The sequence below is a fragment of the Aquarana catesbeiana genome, linkage group LG04 (assembly GCF_042186555.1).
Source record: "Aquarana catesbeiana isolate 2022-GZ linkage group LG04, ASM4218655v1, whole genome shotgun sequence".
NCBI classification, from domain to species: Eukaryota; Metazoa; Chordata; class Amphibia; order Anura; family Ranidae; genus Aquarana; species Aquarana catesbeiana.
The window spans coordinates 79,629,852-79,646,389 of record NC_133327.1 but is presented as its reverse complement, the minus strand read 5'-3'; the positions used below and the strand labels follow the sequence as shown (position 1 = coordinate 79,646,389).

The 16,538-nt window shown below is 45.5% G+C and overlaps 1 protein-coding gene across 1 annotated transcript in view; it reads right to left on the bottom strand.

Annotated features, from left to right (window-relative positions):
* The window catches only part of NT5C1B (5'-nucleotidase, cytosolic IB), an 87,508-nt gene extending 75,424 nt beyond the window's left edge, over positions 1–12,084 (bottom strand). The window contains exons 1-3 of the mRNA XM_073625343.1: positions 11,967–12,084; positions 11,573–11,832; positions 7,289–7,456 (exon numbers count right to left, since the gene is read on the bottom strand). Coding sequence (XP_073481444.1) covers positions 7,289–7,456; positions 11,573–11,704 — 300 coding nt within the window. The 5' untranslated portion in view covers positions 11,705–11,832; positions 11,967–12,084. The remainder of the gene's footprint in view (positions 1–7,288; positions 7,457–11,572; positions 11,833–11,966) is intronic.
* Positions 12,085–16,538: the final 4,454 nt, after the last annotated feature.

Genomic DNA, 16,538 nt, shown 5'->3' with positions numbered 1-16,538 from the left:
CTGGAGTCGGCTGTCGAAAGCACCATACTAACGATCCGAAAATCGGCAGATCGTTCGTTGGGAGAAATTTTACTTCCAATTTTCGTATCGTGTGTACGGGCCTTAATGCCCCGTACACACTGTCGGATTTTCCGATGGAAAATGTCCGATCGGAGCGTGTTGTCGTACATTCTGACCGTGTGTGGACTCCATCGGACATTTTCCATCGGATTTTCCGACACAAAAAGTTTGAGAGCAGGATATAAAGTTTTCCGACAACAAAATCCGTTGTCGGAAATTCTGATCGTGTGTACACAAATCCGACGGACAAAGTGCCAGGCATGCTCAGAATAAATAAAGAGATGAAAGCTATTGGCCACTGCCCCGTTTATAGTCCCGACCTATGTGTTTTACGCCACCGCGTTCAGAACGATCGGATTTTCCGACAACTTTGTGTGACCGTGTGTATGCAAGACAAGTTTGAGCCAACATCCGTTGGAAAAAAATCCTAGGATTTCGTTGTCGGAATGTCCGAACAAAGTCCGACCGTGTGTACGGGGCATAAGGCCTCATGCACACTGGATGTTTTTGTATGTTTTTACAGCTGCTGTTTTTGGCTTCAGATGTTTTTTTCTACAGTCAATAAACTCTCCAGCTTGTTATCCTATGTGTCCATGCACACATAGGGGTTGATTTAGTAAAGGCAAATAAAATTTGCACTACAAGTGCCCTTGGAAGTGCAGTCTCTTTAGATCTGAGGGGAAGATCTGAAATGAGGGGAAGCTCTGCTGATTTTATCATACAATCATGTTCAAGCAAAAATGCTATTTTTTTATTTTCCTTGCATGTCCTCCTCAGATCTACAACGACTGCACTTCCAAGTGCACTTGTAGTGCAAAGTGAATTTGCCTTTAGTAAATAACCCCCATAGGCTGTTATCAGCTGTTTTTGGCTGGGGCGTTTTTTGGCTGTAAAAAAACCCCAAAACTAGTGGGTTCTGAGAGGAGTTTTTCAGCTGTAAAAACGCTCTAATGTATAAAAAGATAAACGCTCAAAAACGGCTCACCAGCGTTTTTTTAACGTTTTTGATCCCAATGAAAAAAAAAAAAAAAATCCCTGGTAAAAAACGCTATTGCTAAAACGCTTAAAGAGTTGAAAAACCCACTGCAAAGCTTTTTGCGTTTTTATAACGTTATTATAAGGTCCAGTGTGCACGAGGCCTAAGGGTACATGCACATAAACATTTTCAGGCACAAACACCCTCCAGCGTAAAATTCCCTGTGGTTTGTCGCATCTGGGAGCCCCATGTGCATATGATGAATTCTCCAAACGGGACACTATGGCGTTCAGGAAATCCACTATACGTGTATGCATGGATGAACCGCGTAGCAAAAGAGCAACAGCGTTTACGCAAGCTAAAGCTTGTACAGCCATTCACTACCATGGCTGGATGTATGTGCCATCTGCAACACCCTGAGTGTGGGAAAACGCTGAGATTTTTATACTAAAGCACATTTCAGCCTGCAAATAAACTGCGCCTGCAGCGAAACTGAACACACCCAAATGCAAAGTGTGAATCACACCATTAAAATTCATCACTTGCATTTATATGTGCAGAAATATGCTACAAACACACATATGGGTCCATTTGCATGAGCTTCGCCCTCTGTGGTGGAGTGCTGACGGGGTCTGACAGGCGTGAGGTGGCCTTATGTCACCTCCTCACTGCCTATTTTAAATCCTAAAAACTTGTACCACTTTGCTGCAACTGTGTGCATTGCACGCCGTTATGTGGCCGCCCCTCAGGTGAATGGTTTGCATTCAATGGATGGTATTGTCTTCCCAACAAGACGGGGTGGTGGATCATTTTTGCCATTCCTAACCCTTAGTGTATAGACAGCCTGTATCACTGCCAGTTTAAATAAGGGAAAAAACGACCCCTCTTCTTCTACTTTACTTATTGTCACCTAATCAAACCTGACAGGGGTTAAACACATATACAAAGCGTAGGATGTAAACACACCTGTCTAACTGCCTGATTACAGTAGCTGGGATTTGGCGGAGTCATTCACTTACTATCCCCTCCCTCCCTTACTGCCTGCAGCCGGGGTGTGAGTCATGTCCACAGCTGAGCAGGAATGTGGTGTGGATGGGGATGGTGAGATAGCTTAGGCCTGAAGCCTCACTGTCACACTGCTATGTATGGCATGTCAGCTCTGCTGCCCAGGAGGAATGTTAAGTGTAGGGGGTGCCTTCAGGCCTGCTGCTTGTCATTACAGGAGCTCAGAAAAACACAGATGAGGTTAGGAGGATGTCAATACTGATAGAAGTATAAAAATTAAATATGAAGTACGTGTAGGGTTGCCACTTTCTTCAAGCCAGACCCGAATACTTTGTTGTACTAGGATTGTAAAAGACCTGGGACACCTTGGGAAGTAGTAATGCGGCGCAGCAAACAGTGGGTGTGGCCAAACTGCGGTAACAGATGTTAACAGATTTGTGTGTGACTCAAAACCCAGACTGTCCAGGTGAATTCAGGTCAGGTGGCGACCCTAGGTGTCATCCCCCTCCTCATAATACAGAGATCAGTGTCACCCCCTTCTTCATAATACAGAGGTGAGTGTCACCCCCCTTCTTCATAATACAGAGGTGAGTGTCACCCCCCTTCTTCATAATACAGAGATCAGTGTCACCCCCCCCTCTTCATAATACAGTGGTCAATGTCACCCCCCTTATTCATAATACAGAGGTCAATATCACCCCCCTTATTCATAATACAGAGGTCAGTGTCACCCCCCTTCTTCATAATACAGAGGTCAATGTCACCCCCCTTATTCATAATACAGAGGTCAGTGTCACCCCCCTTCTTCATAATACAGAGATCAGTGTCACCCCCCCCCTTCATAATACAGAGGTCAATGTCACCCCCCTTATTCATAATACAGAGGTCAGTGTCACCCCCCTTCTTCATAATACAGAGGTCAATGTCACCCCCCCCTTCTTTATAATACAGAGATCAGTGTCACCCCCCCCCCCCTTCATAATACAGAGGTCAATGTCACCCCCCTTCTTCATAATACAGAGGTGAGTGTCACCCCCCTTCTTCATAATACAGAGGTCAGTGTCACCCCCCTTCTTCATAATACAGAGGTCAGTGTCACCCCCCCCTTCATAATACAGAGGTCAATGTCACCCCCCTTCTTCATAATACAGAGGTCAGTGTCACCCCCCTTCTTCATAATACAGAGGTCAGTGTCACCCCCTTTCTTCATAATACAGAGGTCAATATCACCCCCCCTCTTCATAATACAGAGGTGAGTGTCACCCCCCTTCTTCATAATACAGAGGTCAGTGTCACCCCCCTTCTTCATAATACAGAGGTCAATGTCACCCCCCCTCTTCATAATACAGAGGTCAATGTCACCCCCCTTCTTCATAATACAGAGGTCAGTGTCACCCCCCTTCTTCATAATACAGAGGTCAGTGTCACCCCCTTTCTTCATAATACAGAGGTCAATATCACCCCCCCTCTTCATAATACAGAGGTCAATATCACCCCCCTCTTCATAATACAGAGGTCAGTGTCACCCCCCTTCTTCATAATACAGAGGTCAGTGTCACCCCCTTTCTTCATAATACAGAAGTCAATATCACCCCCCCCCCCCCTCTTCATAATACAGAGGTGAGTGTCACCCCCCTTCTTCATAATACAGAGGTCAGTGTCACCCCCCTTCTTCATAATACAGAGGTCAGTGTCACCCCCCTTCTTCATAATACAGAGGTCAGTGTCACCCCCTTTCTTCATAATACAGAGGTCAATATCACCCCCCCTCTTCATAATACAGAGGTCAATATCACCCCCCTCTTCATAATACAGAGGTCAGTGTCACCCCCCCCCCCTTCTTCATAATACAGAGGTCAGTCTCACCCCCCTTCTTCATAATACAGAGGTCAGTGTCACCCCCCTTCTTCATAATACAGAGGTCAGTGTCACCCCCCCTCTTCATATACAGAGGTCAGTGTCACCCCCCTTCTTCATAATACAGAGATCAGTGTCACCCCCCCTCTTCATAATACAGAGGTCAATGTCACCCCCCTTCTTCATAATACAGAGGTCAGTGTCACCCCCTTCTTCATAATACAGAGGTGAGTGTCACCCCCCCCTCCTCATAATACAGAGGTCAATATCACCCCCCTTCTTCATAATACAGAGGTCAGTGTCACCCCCCCTTCTTCATAATACAGAGGTCAGTGTCACCCCCCTTCTTCATAATACAGAGGTCAGTGTCACCCCCCTTCTTCATAATACAGAGGTCAGTGTCACCCCCCTTCTTCATAATACAGAGGTCAGTGTCACCCCCCTTCTTCATAATACAGAGGTCAGTGTCACCCCCCCCCTCTTCATAATACAGAGGTCAATATCACCCCCCTCTTCATAATACAGAGGTCAGTGTCACCCCCCCTTCTTCATAATACAGAGGTCAGTGTCACCCCCCTTCTTCATAATACAGAGGTCAGTGTCACCCCCCTTCTTCATAATACAGAGGTCAGTGTCACCCCCCCTCTTCATAATACAGAGGTCAATATCACCCCCCTCTTCATAATACAGAGGTCAGTGTCACCCCCCCTTCTTCAGAATACAGAGGTCAGTGTCACCCCCCTTCTTCATAATACAGAGATCAGTGTCACCGCCCCCCCTTCATAATACAGAGGTCAATGTCACCCCCCTTCTTCATAATACAGAGGTCAGTGTCACCCCCCCTTCTTCAGAATACAGAGGTCAGTGTCACCCCCCTTCTTCATAATACAGAGATCAGTGTCACCGCCCCCCCTTCATAATACAGAGGTCAATGTCACCCCCCTTCTTCATAATACAGAGGTCAGTGTCACCCCTCTTCTTCATAATACAGAGGTCAGTGTCACCCCCCCTTCTTCATAATACAGAGGTCAGTGTCACCCCCCCCCTTCATAATACAGAGGTCAATATCACCCCCCTTATTCATAATACAGAGGTCAGTGTCACCCCCCCTCTTCATAATACAGAGGTCAGTGTCACCCCCCCTTCTTCATAATACAGAGGTCAGTGTCACCCCCCCTCTTCATAATACAGAGGTCAGTGTCACCCCCCCTCTTCATAATACAGAGGTCAGTGTCACCCCCCCTCTTCATAATACAGAGGTCAGTGTCACCCCCCCTTCTTCATAATACAGAGGTCAGTGTCACCCCCTTTCTTCATAATAAAGAGGTCAGTGTCACCCCCCTTCTTCATAATACAGAGGTCAGTGTCACCCCCTCCCTAATAGAAGGGCTCCCCATAAAGACCCCCATTAGATCAGTTGGACTGGAGGTATTTGTGTCCGGTGGTCTGAAACCCGGACGCATTTGTCAAAACCGGACAGGTGGCAACCCTAAGTACATGCGCTGCTATGGACCTCACAACCAACCAAAACGAATCTACAAAATAAATATCAAAGAATAATATATCGCCCTAAAAATAGACAACGTTATTGCATAGTATCACATGTTACTGCAATATTTTTTTTTTTTATTAAAGACAGTCATTCATGCATACTTGTCTATTTTTGGCTGCATAGCTTCTTGAATTAGTGCACCATTTTTTTATTATTATTACTGATAGAGGTATATTATGCTCTATAACATGGACACTAAAGCCGGCGAAAGATGGATGGAACTTGGGCCAATTCAGCAAGAACCAGCCAAATGTTGATCTGTCTATGGGCAGGCTGGTTGTACTGAAGTCATCAGTCATCAGTCATCAGCCTGTCGTTTTTTTTTTTTTTTTGCCCAATCCCTGACAGTGGCTAAAGCCGCCCAGCAGTGACCGTTGTACTCTACAGGTGGGGAGTACTCCCCATCGACAGAACACGGTAGCACTGCAGGAGTGATTCCCCCATCAACACGGACTGTGTTGTTGGGGGAATCAAACAATCTTCTTTCCAATCCGTGGTTTTGTGTTGAGTTGTTCCTTCAGTAAGACAAATAGGAGTCAGCAAAGTGTAAAAATCTATAGCAACCAATCAAAACCTTCATTTTTGTCTAAATACAAAAAACCTGGTTGACTGCTGTGATTAATGGCCCATCAGCCCCGGTTCACACATATGCAATGCGGGAACCAGAGCGATTCCAGTGCCAGTTCCTGCATCACCTCTCCCTCGCAGGCAGTTCACGCTGCCCTCTGCGAACCACTGCGGGTGTCAGTACAAAGTTAATGACACCCCCAGATCGGTTCGCAGATCGCAGTGCAAACTGCGAATTTGGACAGGAATCGGATCGCATGGGTGTTCTAATTCCAGTGAGGGGGGAAAAATAAGGGGGTTCCTGCACCTCTTTTGTGCCAATCCAATGTGAGTTCAGCCATACAACTGTATGGCTGAATTCGCATTGCACAGACATTGCATGTGATCAGAAATGCGATGTCTGTGTTCCCATATGTGTGAACCCAGGCTCGCTGCTAGGCCCTAAAGCCGCGTACACACAAGCGGAATGTCCAACAGAAAAAGTCCAACGGAAGCTTTTCATCGTCTATTCAGATCGTGTGTAGGCCCTCATCGGACTTTTATTTTCGAAAATTCTGACGGACCTGGAAATGAAACATGTTTTAAATATTTCCGATGGAACCAATTCCTATCGGGAAAACTGATTGTCTGTATGCTGTTCCGACGTACCAAAAACGACGCATGCTCTGAAGCAAGTACGAAACGGAAGCTATTGGCTACTGGCTATTGCACTTCCTTTTTCTAGTCCCATCGTAAGTGTTGTACGTCACCGCGTTCTGGACGGTGGGACTTTGGTCGGACTTTGGGTTGACCGTATGTAGGCAAGACCGCTTGAATGGAATTCCGTCGGAGTTCTGTCGGAGAAACCTTCGGGGTTTATTCCAACGGCAAAACCGGTCGTGTGTATGTGGCATAAGGGCTCATTTACACCAGCCTGCAAGTGGGGCAGCGACAGGCGATGCTTTTTGTTTGCTACAACAACACAAGATACTCTTAACTCTTTTTTTCGAAGTTTATGGCAGTGTCACTTCATTCAAGCCTATGCACTGCAGCGAGGTGCTATGCGTTACGGTAATTTCCGCTGTGTAAAAAGGCAACATGGCAAATGCATCGAAATCCACCTCAATGCCTCACTGTGGTGGGAATGGGGCACATAGAAAAATATTGTTATTTATGTGCCCTTGTATTGAGCCTTTGTTGATCCATACAGATCGACACAGCTGAACGGATGATAATGTGAATGAGCCCCAATTTTATAATAACATACCAAGTAGTCAGGTAACCCAGCCTACCTTTACAAAAGGGAACGCAGGACCTGGCTTGAGAGGTTCTTCTTCATGTTCCTGTTGATAGAGGACATATTTCTCTACACCTTCATCCTCATACATCTTCCTCTCTTCCACCATGTTGAACAGGACACGGGATGACACTGCAATGGTTATTGCATTCTGCGGCTTGGGCTGAAAGGGCAGATAAATGACAATCAGTGTTGGGTTTAAAAAATAACATTGCGCAAAGTGTAAAGAGGTGGCAACCTGCAGGGCTGGACAAACCCGCACACCGGTCACAATGGCTTTTCACTAAAGATTTTAGCTTAGTCATACTCGTTGGCAGTAGATCCATGTAAGGCTTCATTCACATGAGTGTACCTCCACGTGAGGGGCTTGTTTGGCTGCATGGGATGCACAGGTGTTCCATGCATCCGTGTTTAGGAAGTCCCATTCATATCTATGGGGACACTACCGCTGCTCCCAACCTGCTATCTGTGTGGGTGGTGTCCCCGAACACAGACAGTGTGATTTTAGGGACACGCATCTGCACCCACTTGGATGTCAAATTGGGATCAGCGTCTGTCTGTGCAGCCGCTGAGTTCCAATAGATATAAATGGGACTGCCTGAACACGGATGCATGGAACACTTGTGCATCCCATGCAGGCAAACAAGGCCCTCACACTGGTGTACATTCAAGCCTAACAGATCACTAAAGCTGACTTGTCTTTCCATGGCCAATCACCCTGCAGGAACTGGTCAAAACAAAGATCTGCCCGTACCTGTCCAGCAATGCTGCTGGCAGTATAAACTAGACAATGCTTTCTGATTGGCTACTGTAGATTTCCTAAATAGCTTGTGTGATGTGTAAAAAAACAAAAAAAAAAACTGGCATTAAGAGAGCTAAAGGTAGTTATATCGAACTTCATGACCGTAGGTCATGCCATACAAAGACTGAATGCATACATGACAATAAGTTTACCCAATAATAGGGAACATAGATTCCCTATTTCACTTGCTCCTATGCCATGTTCACTGTGCACTACAGCAGAGCTTTGTTGGTTCCTAGCCCCGCCCCCTCCTCAGCTATTCATGGGAATACAGGAAGACAGATTTAGGTGCTTACACTAGCTGTACTTAAAGTTTAGGACTTTTTTTTAGCATTTTTAAATTGGTCCAGCTTGGACCAATTTTAGTGTACATATTCCACACCCAACCAATTCCTGTAGAAGCGGAGAATCACTGTAGTAGTTGCTGCTACTACAGTAACCCTTGCTGTCGTCTGGGCTCGGTGCGGAGTGGATGCCCAGCTGCATAGTAACCACTGGTGGGGCATCGACTCACTTGGCACAAACGTCATTCAGAAAACGCCTTGCATTTTTCTCAATAAATGCAAAGCTTTCTCTGAGTGGATGAAGTGGAGCAGTGACCTCACAATATCCACCTCATCCAATTGGAGAACACCATGTATTTATTGAGAAAAATACAAGGCATTTTCTCAACGGCACCTGTGCTGAGCAAGTGACCCCCTGTGTTCTCTATGCAGCAAGGCAGCAGCTTGGCACAGGACTGAGAAGACAGTGAGCATAACTGTATTAGCAGCGACTAATATGGTTATTTCCAGCTTCCGCAGGGATCAGCCAGGTATGGAATATGCATACTTCTATGCAAACAAAAAAAAATTACCTGGAAATCAGCCTTTTATTACTATTATTATTATTATACAGGATTTATATAGCGCCAACAGTTTACGTAGCGCTTTACAACTTGAGGGTAGACAGTACAAATACAATACAATTTGATACAGTAGGAATCAGAGGGCCCTGCTCCTTAGAGCTTACAATCTAAGAGGGAAGGTCAAGAGATACAAGAGGTAATAACTGTGGGGGATGTGCTGATATAGAAGATAAATGTACAGTTGTTAGGTGGGGCAGATAGACTTCTCTGAAGAGATGAGTTTTCAGGGATCGTCTGAAAATGGATAAAGTAGGAGAAAATCGGACAGATTGGGGTAGAGCATTCCAGAGGATGGGATAGGCTCTGGAGAAGTCCTGAAGGCGAGCATGTGATGAGTTGACAAGGGGGTTTGAGAGCAGGAGGTCTTGAGAGGAGCAAAGAGAGCGATTAGGTTGGTATTTTAAGACTAGTTTAGTGAGGTAACTGGGGGCCAGGTTGTGGATGGCTTTGTAAGTTAAAGTCTTAAAGCCTTAAAGGAGCCTTAAAGCCTTAAAGGAGAAGTACAGCCAAAGCTCGTACTTATTCTGTGGATCACAGGAGTGCAGTTCGTTCTGCACTCCTGTGACCCAGGCTGAAGCCTGCTGTCGGCTGATGTCACAGAGCCGGTCCAGGCTCGGGAAGGATTGTGACCATATGGTCAGGATCCACCCACATACCTGGAGCGGCACCCGGCTCAGCCTCTCAGAGAGCCGCTGAAAGCCTGAGCCGGCCGCTCATGCCCCATCCACAGCCCAGCGCTCCAGTGAGGGGGGCAGAGCAGAGACTGAAAGTCACCAGCTCTCTGCTCAGGAAGCCCTGGGAACTGAGCAATCAGCAGTGTTTAATCGATTGGTTCTTAGGGCTGACGGTGGACAGATGCAGCATCGAACTGATGCTGCATCCACCTAGGTAAGTATGATTCCCATACTTCTCTTTTAAATAATTTTAATTAACATATAACAGCATTTATTTAGTCTCCTTTCTATCTGTCTGTGAGTAGGACACAGTCCATTCATTTCAATGTGCTGCCCCACCTGCACAAACCTTGGGGAAAAAAAAGTCCCAAACCATTTTTGTAAAACCGCACCGTACAGAACTGCATCGTGCTATGGCACCATGGGGTTTTGCAGACATTTTATTCATGCGTGGGGGTTCCATTAGGAAATAATGGCACTCCCGCATGTCTGCTAAAAAGCAACGCATTTCTCTTGCGTGTTGGGAGCGTGCACGATTGTTCACGCATTCCCATCATGCAAAAATGTGAACCTAATCTGACCAGCCACAATGGAATGGAATACTGGACCTAATGAACACTGCACTGGGACACAGACAAACCGAGGGACGGTGCTATATTAAAGTATATCTGAAGCCGACAATTTTCTTTTAGTGTTGTATAGAGTGTTAAAATGCTTGTAAGCCTAGGTTCGAATTGGTCCGATTTGGCATGTGATTTGACATCTCAAATGTCAAATCGCATGCCAAATCGGCGGCTATTGCCAGCAATGGCACCATCCGAATCAGTGCGGCGCTGCACCGATTCCCAAAAGTAGTTCCTGTACTACCTTTGGCGACTTCAGGGGGTGATTTGTATAGACATCTATGCAGGAACACACACAGGTGTCTCTGAAATCGCTCCCGAAGTCGGACTGACATACGGGTATGAAATCATGCGAGTTCAATTGAACACGTACGATTTCTAACCTGCAGTCAGTGTGAACCTAGGCTAAAGGTTTGTTTTTCCATGTCCCCCATTAGGGAGATTACCCTTTAACTTCCTGTCCCATAGATACTACAGGAAGTGAAAGGAGATCTTTTTAAAGGGAGGCGATTCCTCCCTTGTCCCCATTAGGTCTAGTTTACACTTGCGTTTTGGGGTGGTAAAAATAGGCATAAAGCCACTTTTTATTTACCATCCCTCAATTGCCTCCTCTTAACTAAAGCTGTAAAGGCAGCCATACAGGGATATACACATGCTGCAGCAGCAGATCGCTTTTCACAGACAATGCAAGTGTAAATGAGCCGATGTTCCTGTTCTGGTGATAGAAGAGTTTCCCTAACTTTCATTCCCTGTGACAACAATCAGGACACAGCTAGGGAAGGAAAACAGACATTCGGGTGTATTTCCCTGCCTGGGTGTCACCCACAGAAATCAATGGCTGTATGCAGGTATACACCAGTATTTGCACAATCGCAAGGACATACGACCCTGGACATATAGGGGGAGATTTACTAAAACTGGAGCACTCAGAATCAAATGCAGCTGTGCAAGGTAGCCAATCAGCTTCTAACTTCAGCTTGTTCAGTTAAGCTTTGGCATTAAAAACTAGAAGCTGATTGATTACTATGCAGAGCTGCACCGAATTTTGCTTGCTCCAGTTTTAGTAAATAACCCTCCATAGTTTTAACTTTAAATACACATGAACTACATTGCTGTATAAGAAAAGAGGGTTGATGACATCACTGCGAGCGTTGTCTCTAGTTCTCATGAACTGATAGGCCTCATCCTCTTATTGGTCCTGACTGCAATGTCTACCTTTTTTCTCTTTGGAGACAGGTTATCTTTAATGTGCGTTTTAAGTTTCTGTACGTACCAGTTTGGGCTTTTTCTTGGAGGCGACGCTGTCATAAAACGCCTTGGCCGCGCTGCTGTCCGGCAGGCCCAATGCCTCCGTCTTGGGTGGCTGAGTCGTGTCCGGGGCAGGATTTTCTTTCGTTGCGCTCATGGCGTTTCACTGTCTTCGCAGCACTCGGATCTCTCGTTCGCTGTTTCTGAAGCGAAGTTTTCGCTGTTGTCGACGAGCAGAGGGGGCCCAGTTTCTGTGACGACGTGCGCTGCGCTCGTGTTCAGACCCTGCAAGAGGTAAAGCAAAAGTTTCAGGAGCTGCTATAGATACAATGAGATGCTGCAGAAGTGTGACACTTCCGCATCAGACGTATACAACAGGCAGGAGGGAGATGAACCAACACCCTCTACTCATGACTCACTAAGGAGGAGGGGAGTGATCTGTACAAGGAATCTGCCGGAGGAATGGAGAAAGTAATGGCGACCTCTGAGCAGCCAATGAGCTAGACGTAGTAAAGAGAATGGGAGGAGGAGGAAGGAGAGGAGGCTGCAGGCTGTATCCACCCATCCACAAACTCCCCATACACTTCTCACTGCTACTGCACAGCTCTACAACTCACATCCTGTGCAAGGGGTTTATGTCAAAGAGCTGCTGACACACTGTAAACATCAAAAGTAACCGACATACTGCACTTGCAACATTTTAAAATCATTTTATACTGACACTAAATCATTTATTTTTCAGTGCATTTTTGTAGCTCATTTATGTGCGGTTTTTTCACGCATTTTTGTTTTTGACAATGACTAGAAATATCTGTTGTGACATCATTGTTGCTAGCAGCATAAAAACAAAAAACACAACCTAAACATTTTTTCATGCGAACCCAATGAAGTCTATAGCAGTGTTTTTCAATCTTTTTTCACTCTAAATAAATGCGGCTAAAATTGCACCGCACACGATTGCACAGTGCGTCCCTGTGTGGGTATGGTGTAAACCGACCCTAATGCCGCGTACACACGATCGGACTTTCCGACGGGAAATGTTGGATGTGAGCTTGTTGGCTGAAAGTCCGACCGTGTGTATGCTCCATCGAACATTTGTTGGACTTTCCGCCAACAAATGTTGGCTAGCAGGTTCTCAAATTTTCCGCCAACAAAACTTTGTTGTCGGACTTTCCAATCGTGTGTACACAAGTCCGTCGCACAAAAGTTCACGCAATGCTCGGAATCAAGTACGAGCGGGAAGCGCTCGGTCTTCTAAAACTAGCGTTCGTAATGGAGATATCACATGACTATAGAACTTCCTTTTTTATCGGCTCGCCGTACGTCTTGTACGTCACTATGTTCGTAATTGTTGGCCAACGTTTGTGCGACCGTGTGTATGCAAGACAAGTTTGAGACAACACCCTTCCAACAAAATTCCATGGTTTTGTTGTTGGAAAGTCCGATCATGTGTATGGGGCATAAGACCCCTTTCACACTGGGGCCGCCCGTGCGTTAGCGGTAAGACGCCGCTCAGATGCTTTTCGGCTGCCAGCAGGACGCTTTTAACCCCAAGGAAGGAGCATCTTTGGGGCGGTGCGGGAGCGATGTATACAGCACTAATGCCACTGAAATCATTGGGCAGCGCTGCTGAAGCAGCAGTGGTGCTTAGCGGGCACTTTTAACCCTTCTTCGGCCGCTAGCGGGGGTTAAAAGTGCCCTGATAGCAGCCTAAAAACCGACGGTAAAACTATGGTAAACGCGGTGCCTTAGTGTGAAAGTGGCCTAAATACAGCACTCCCAAACCGCCCCAAAGATGCTGCTTGCAGAACTTTTCCTAACGTCCCGACCCCGCACCACCCCAGTGTGATAAGTCACACTAAAATGAATGGGAGGTGGTTTTCAGGCGCTTTACAGGCACTATTTCTAGTGCTAAAACACCTGAAAACCGCCTCAGTGTAAAAGGGTCTTAGACATTTTTGATTGTTGAAGTGAAACTAAAGTTTATTGCAGAAAAGACAAACAATGTCTCTTCCTTAAGAAAATACATTCCCAATCCCCTGTAGAATGTATACTGAGCTGTGCAGCTGCTTGTATGCCAGGATGACTGTGCTCCTGCGCATGCGAGATATCACCCTGTGCCAGCCAATCAAGACGGCACCCGGAATAAGACAGAAGATGCAAGGGACCTTGCAGATGGCAGACCGTTGGAACTAAGGCAAGTATTTTTGCCTTTAACCACTTGACCTCCTGAAGATTTACCCCCCCCCCTCTCACTTCATGACCCATGCATTTTTTGCGATGCGGTCGTGCAACACTGTACCCAAATAAAATTTATGTAATTTTCTTTCCCACAAATAGAGCTTTCTTTTGGTGGTATTTGATCACCACTGGATTTTTTATTTTTTGCACTATAAACAAAAAAACACCAACCATTTTGAAAAAAAGAAACATTTTTTTTTTTACTCTCTGCTATAAATCATATCCAATAGAAAAAAAAAAAATTCTTCATAAATTTAGGCCAATATGTATTCTGCTACATATTAAAAAAAACAAGATTGGTTTTCGCAAAAGTTATAGCGTCTACAAAGTATGGTATACAGTATATACTGGAATTTTTATTTATTTATTTTTTTTATGCCAATAATGGTGGCGATCAGCGACTTATAGCAGGACTGTGAAATTGCAGTGGACTATCTGACACTAAGGGCTTGTTTACTAAAGCTGTCACAATTCTACTAAAGCTAGGTCACAATTCTGCAGAGAAACCAATCGGCTTCCAGGCTTTATTGCCAAAACCTACCGTATATACTCGAGTATAAGTCGATCCGAGTATAAGTCGAGGCCCTAATTTGCCACAAAAAAATGGGGAAAACTTATTGACCCGAGTATAAGACGAGGGTGAGAAATGCACAGCTACTGTAAGTGGAAAAGAGGGTCAACAATGCCCATTTGCAGCCTCACTGTGCCCATTTGCAGCCATAGGTCCCCCGAACTTCAAACTCGGTAGTTACGGGTTCCTAGATGCCCCCTAGCTGCAGCCAAAATTTGGGGTCTCTGAACCCAAAGGGTCCCGAAATGACATTGCTGCATTTCTAGAGGGTTTGGTTCGGAAAATGTCATCCTCTGCTGCAGAAAAGTGCTTGACATTTTCTGAACTGACTTTGGGGCCCCGTATCTCAGGGCCACTTGGTGCTAAGAACCCCAAATTTGGTGTGCAAACCCAGTGGAACTAGCTCCATAAAATATCTAAAGCTAGGGTTTCTAGCAACAAGTGGCCCTGAGATACAGGGCCCCAAATATTGGTTCAGAAAATGTCAAGCACCTTTCTACAGCAGAAAATGACATTTTCCGAACCAATTTTGGGGCCCTGTATCTCGGGGCTACTTGGTGCTAGGAACCCCAGCTTTGGATATGTTATGGAACCAGTTCCACTGGATTTGCACACCACATTTGGGGTTCTTAGCACCAAGTGGCCCTGAGATACGGGGCCCCAAATTCGGTTCGGAAAATGAATTTTTTTGCTGCAGAAAAGTGCTTGACTGGAGTATAAGTCGAGGGGGGGCACTTTCAGCACAAAAAAATGTGCTGAAAAACTCGACTTATACTTGAGTATATACGGTAATTGAACAAGCTGAGGTTAGAAGCCGATTGGTTTCTCTGCAGAGTTGTGACTAAATTGTCCTCTCTAGCTTTAGTAAATAAACCCCTAACTGACACTTTGTGGGAACCAGTGACATTAATACAGTGATCAGGGCTACAAATATGCACTGTCACTGTACTAATGACACTGGCTGGTACTAAGTAAACATCTAGGGCAATCAAAAGGATTAACTGTGTGCCTAGTCAGTGTTTTTGTATAAACAGTGTGGTGTTTTTGCTTTGCAGGAACACAAAATACATAGCTTCCCCCCTGTCAGAATAGAGCTCTGCCTTGTTAACATAGGCAGAGCTCTGATCTGTGTCTCTGTCCAATGATCAAAAGGTGCTGGAAGATAACCATTGCTTGGTGTGTACTCGGTGAGTAATCACAGCAGAAGCGGCCTGACGTTGGCATGCACGCGCTTGACAACTGCGGATAAAGAGGGACGGTGAAATAAGGGGCGGTTGAGAGGTATGCCAAAAGAAGTACATGTACCTTTTGAAAGATCACACTGCTCCAAGTTGCATTGATGTGAACAGGCACCATGGAGAATAATGTAATTTCCATTGTTGTGTATTGCAGCACGGAGGCAGAGGCACAACAAATCACAGTAGTGTGAAGGGGGGCTTAGTAGTAGACCATTGTACACTATTAGGTTTCATTTACACTGGCTTTTTGACATATATGAGTTTATAGGGCATTTCTAAATGCATATTTTACACTTATGTGTATCCCCTGGTCCATGGTGCAGCTCTGTATGGCAGCAGAGACTGGGGCTTTGCCCTGGACTTCCTCTCCTGCTCTCAAGCTGTTAAAGACAGGAGTAGCTGTGGGTAGAGAGACACAGGGCACTGCCCATCTGCAGGACTATATACAGCCACAAAGAGAGCTGGAGGAAAGCCATGCCCACCACCCGGTATCACAGAGAGGAAGAGGAAACTGAGCTGCTGTGGATTGTGGGAAAGACAGAGCCTGTTGGGAGCAACTATGACTTGTGGGAGATTTAGTCCCTAGACAGACTGAATCTGTGGTTATAAATTGGAGGAAGGACTACATATCCCATAGATCCCAACTTTCTGAGATGGGAATGAGGGACACCCATTAGTAAACATATGTAGGCATAGGACACACCCCCTGTCACGCCCCCCCTTTAAAGGAGAATTATACAAAAAAGGATTGGTTAAACCCACAAGTGTTTTTTTTTTTTTTTTTTACCCCTACTATACCTTTATATTGGCTTTTGGAATATACAGATGCAGCAATTTAGAAACTGGATGAAAGGTCTTGCATTGTAAAACACATTTGGATAGATAAATAGTGCATTTTATATACAACTAGTATGTAAATCAGAACAAAAATGAGGGACAAA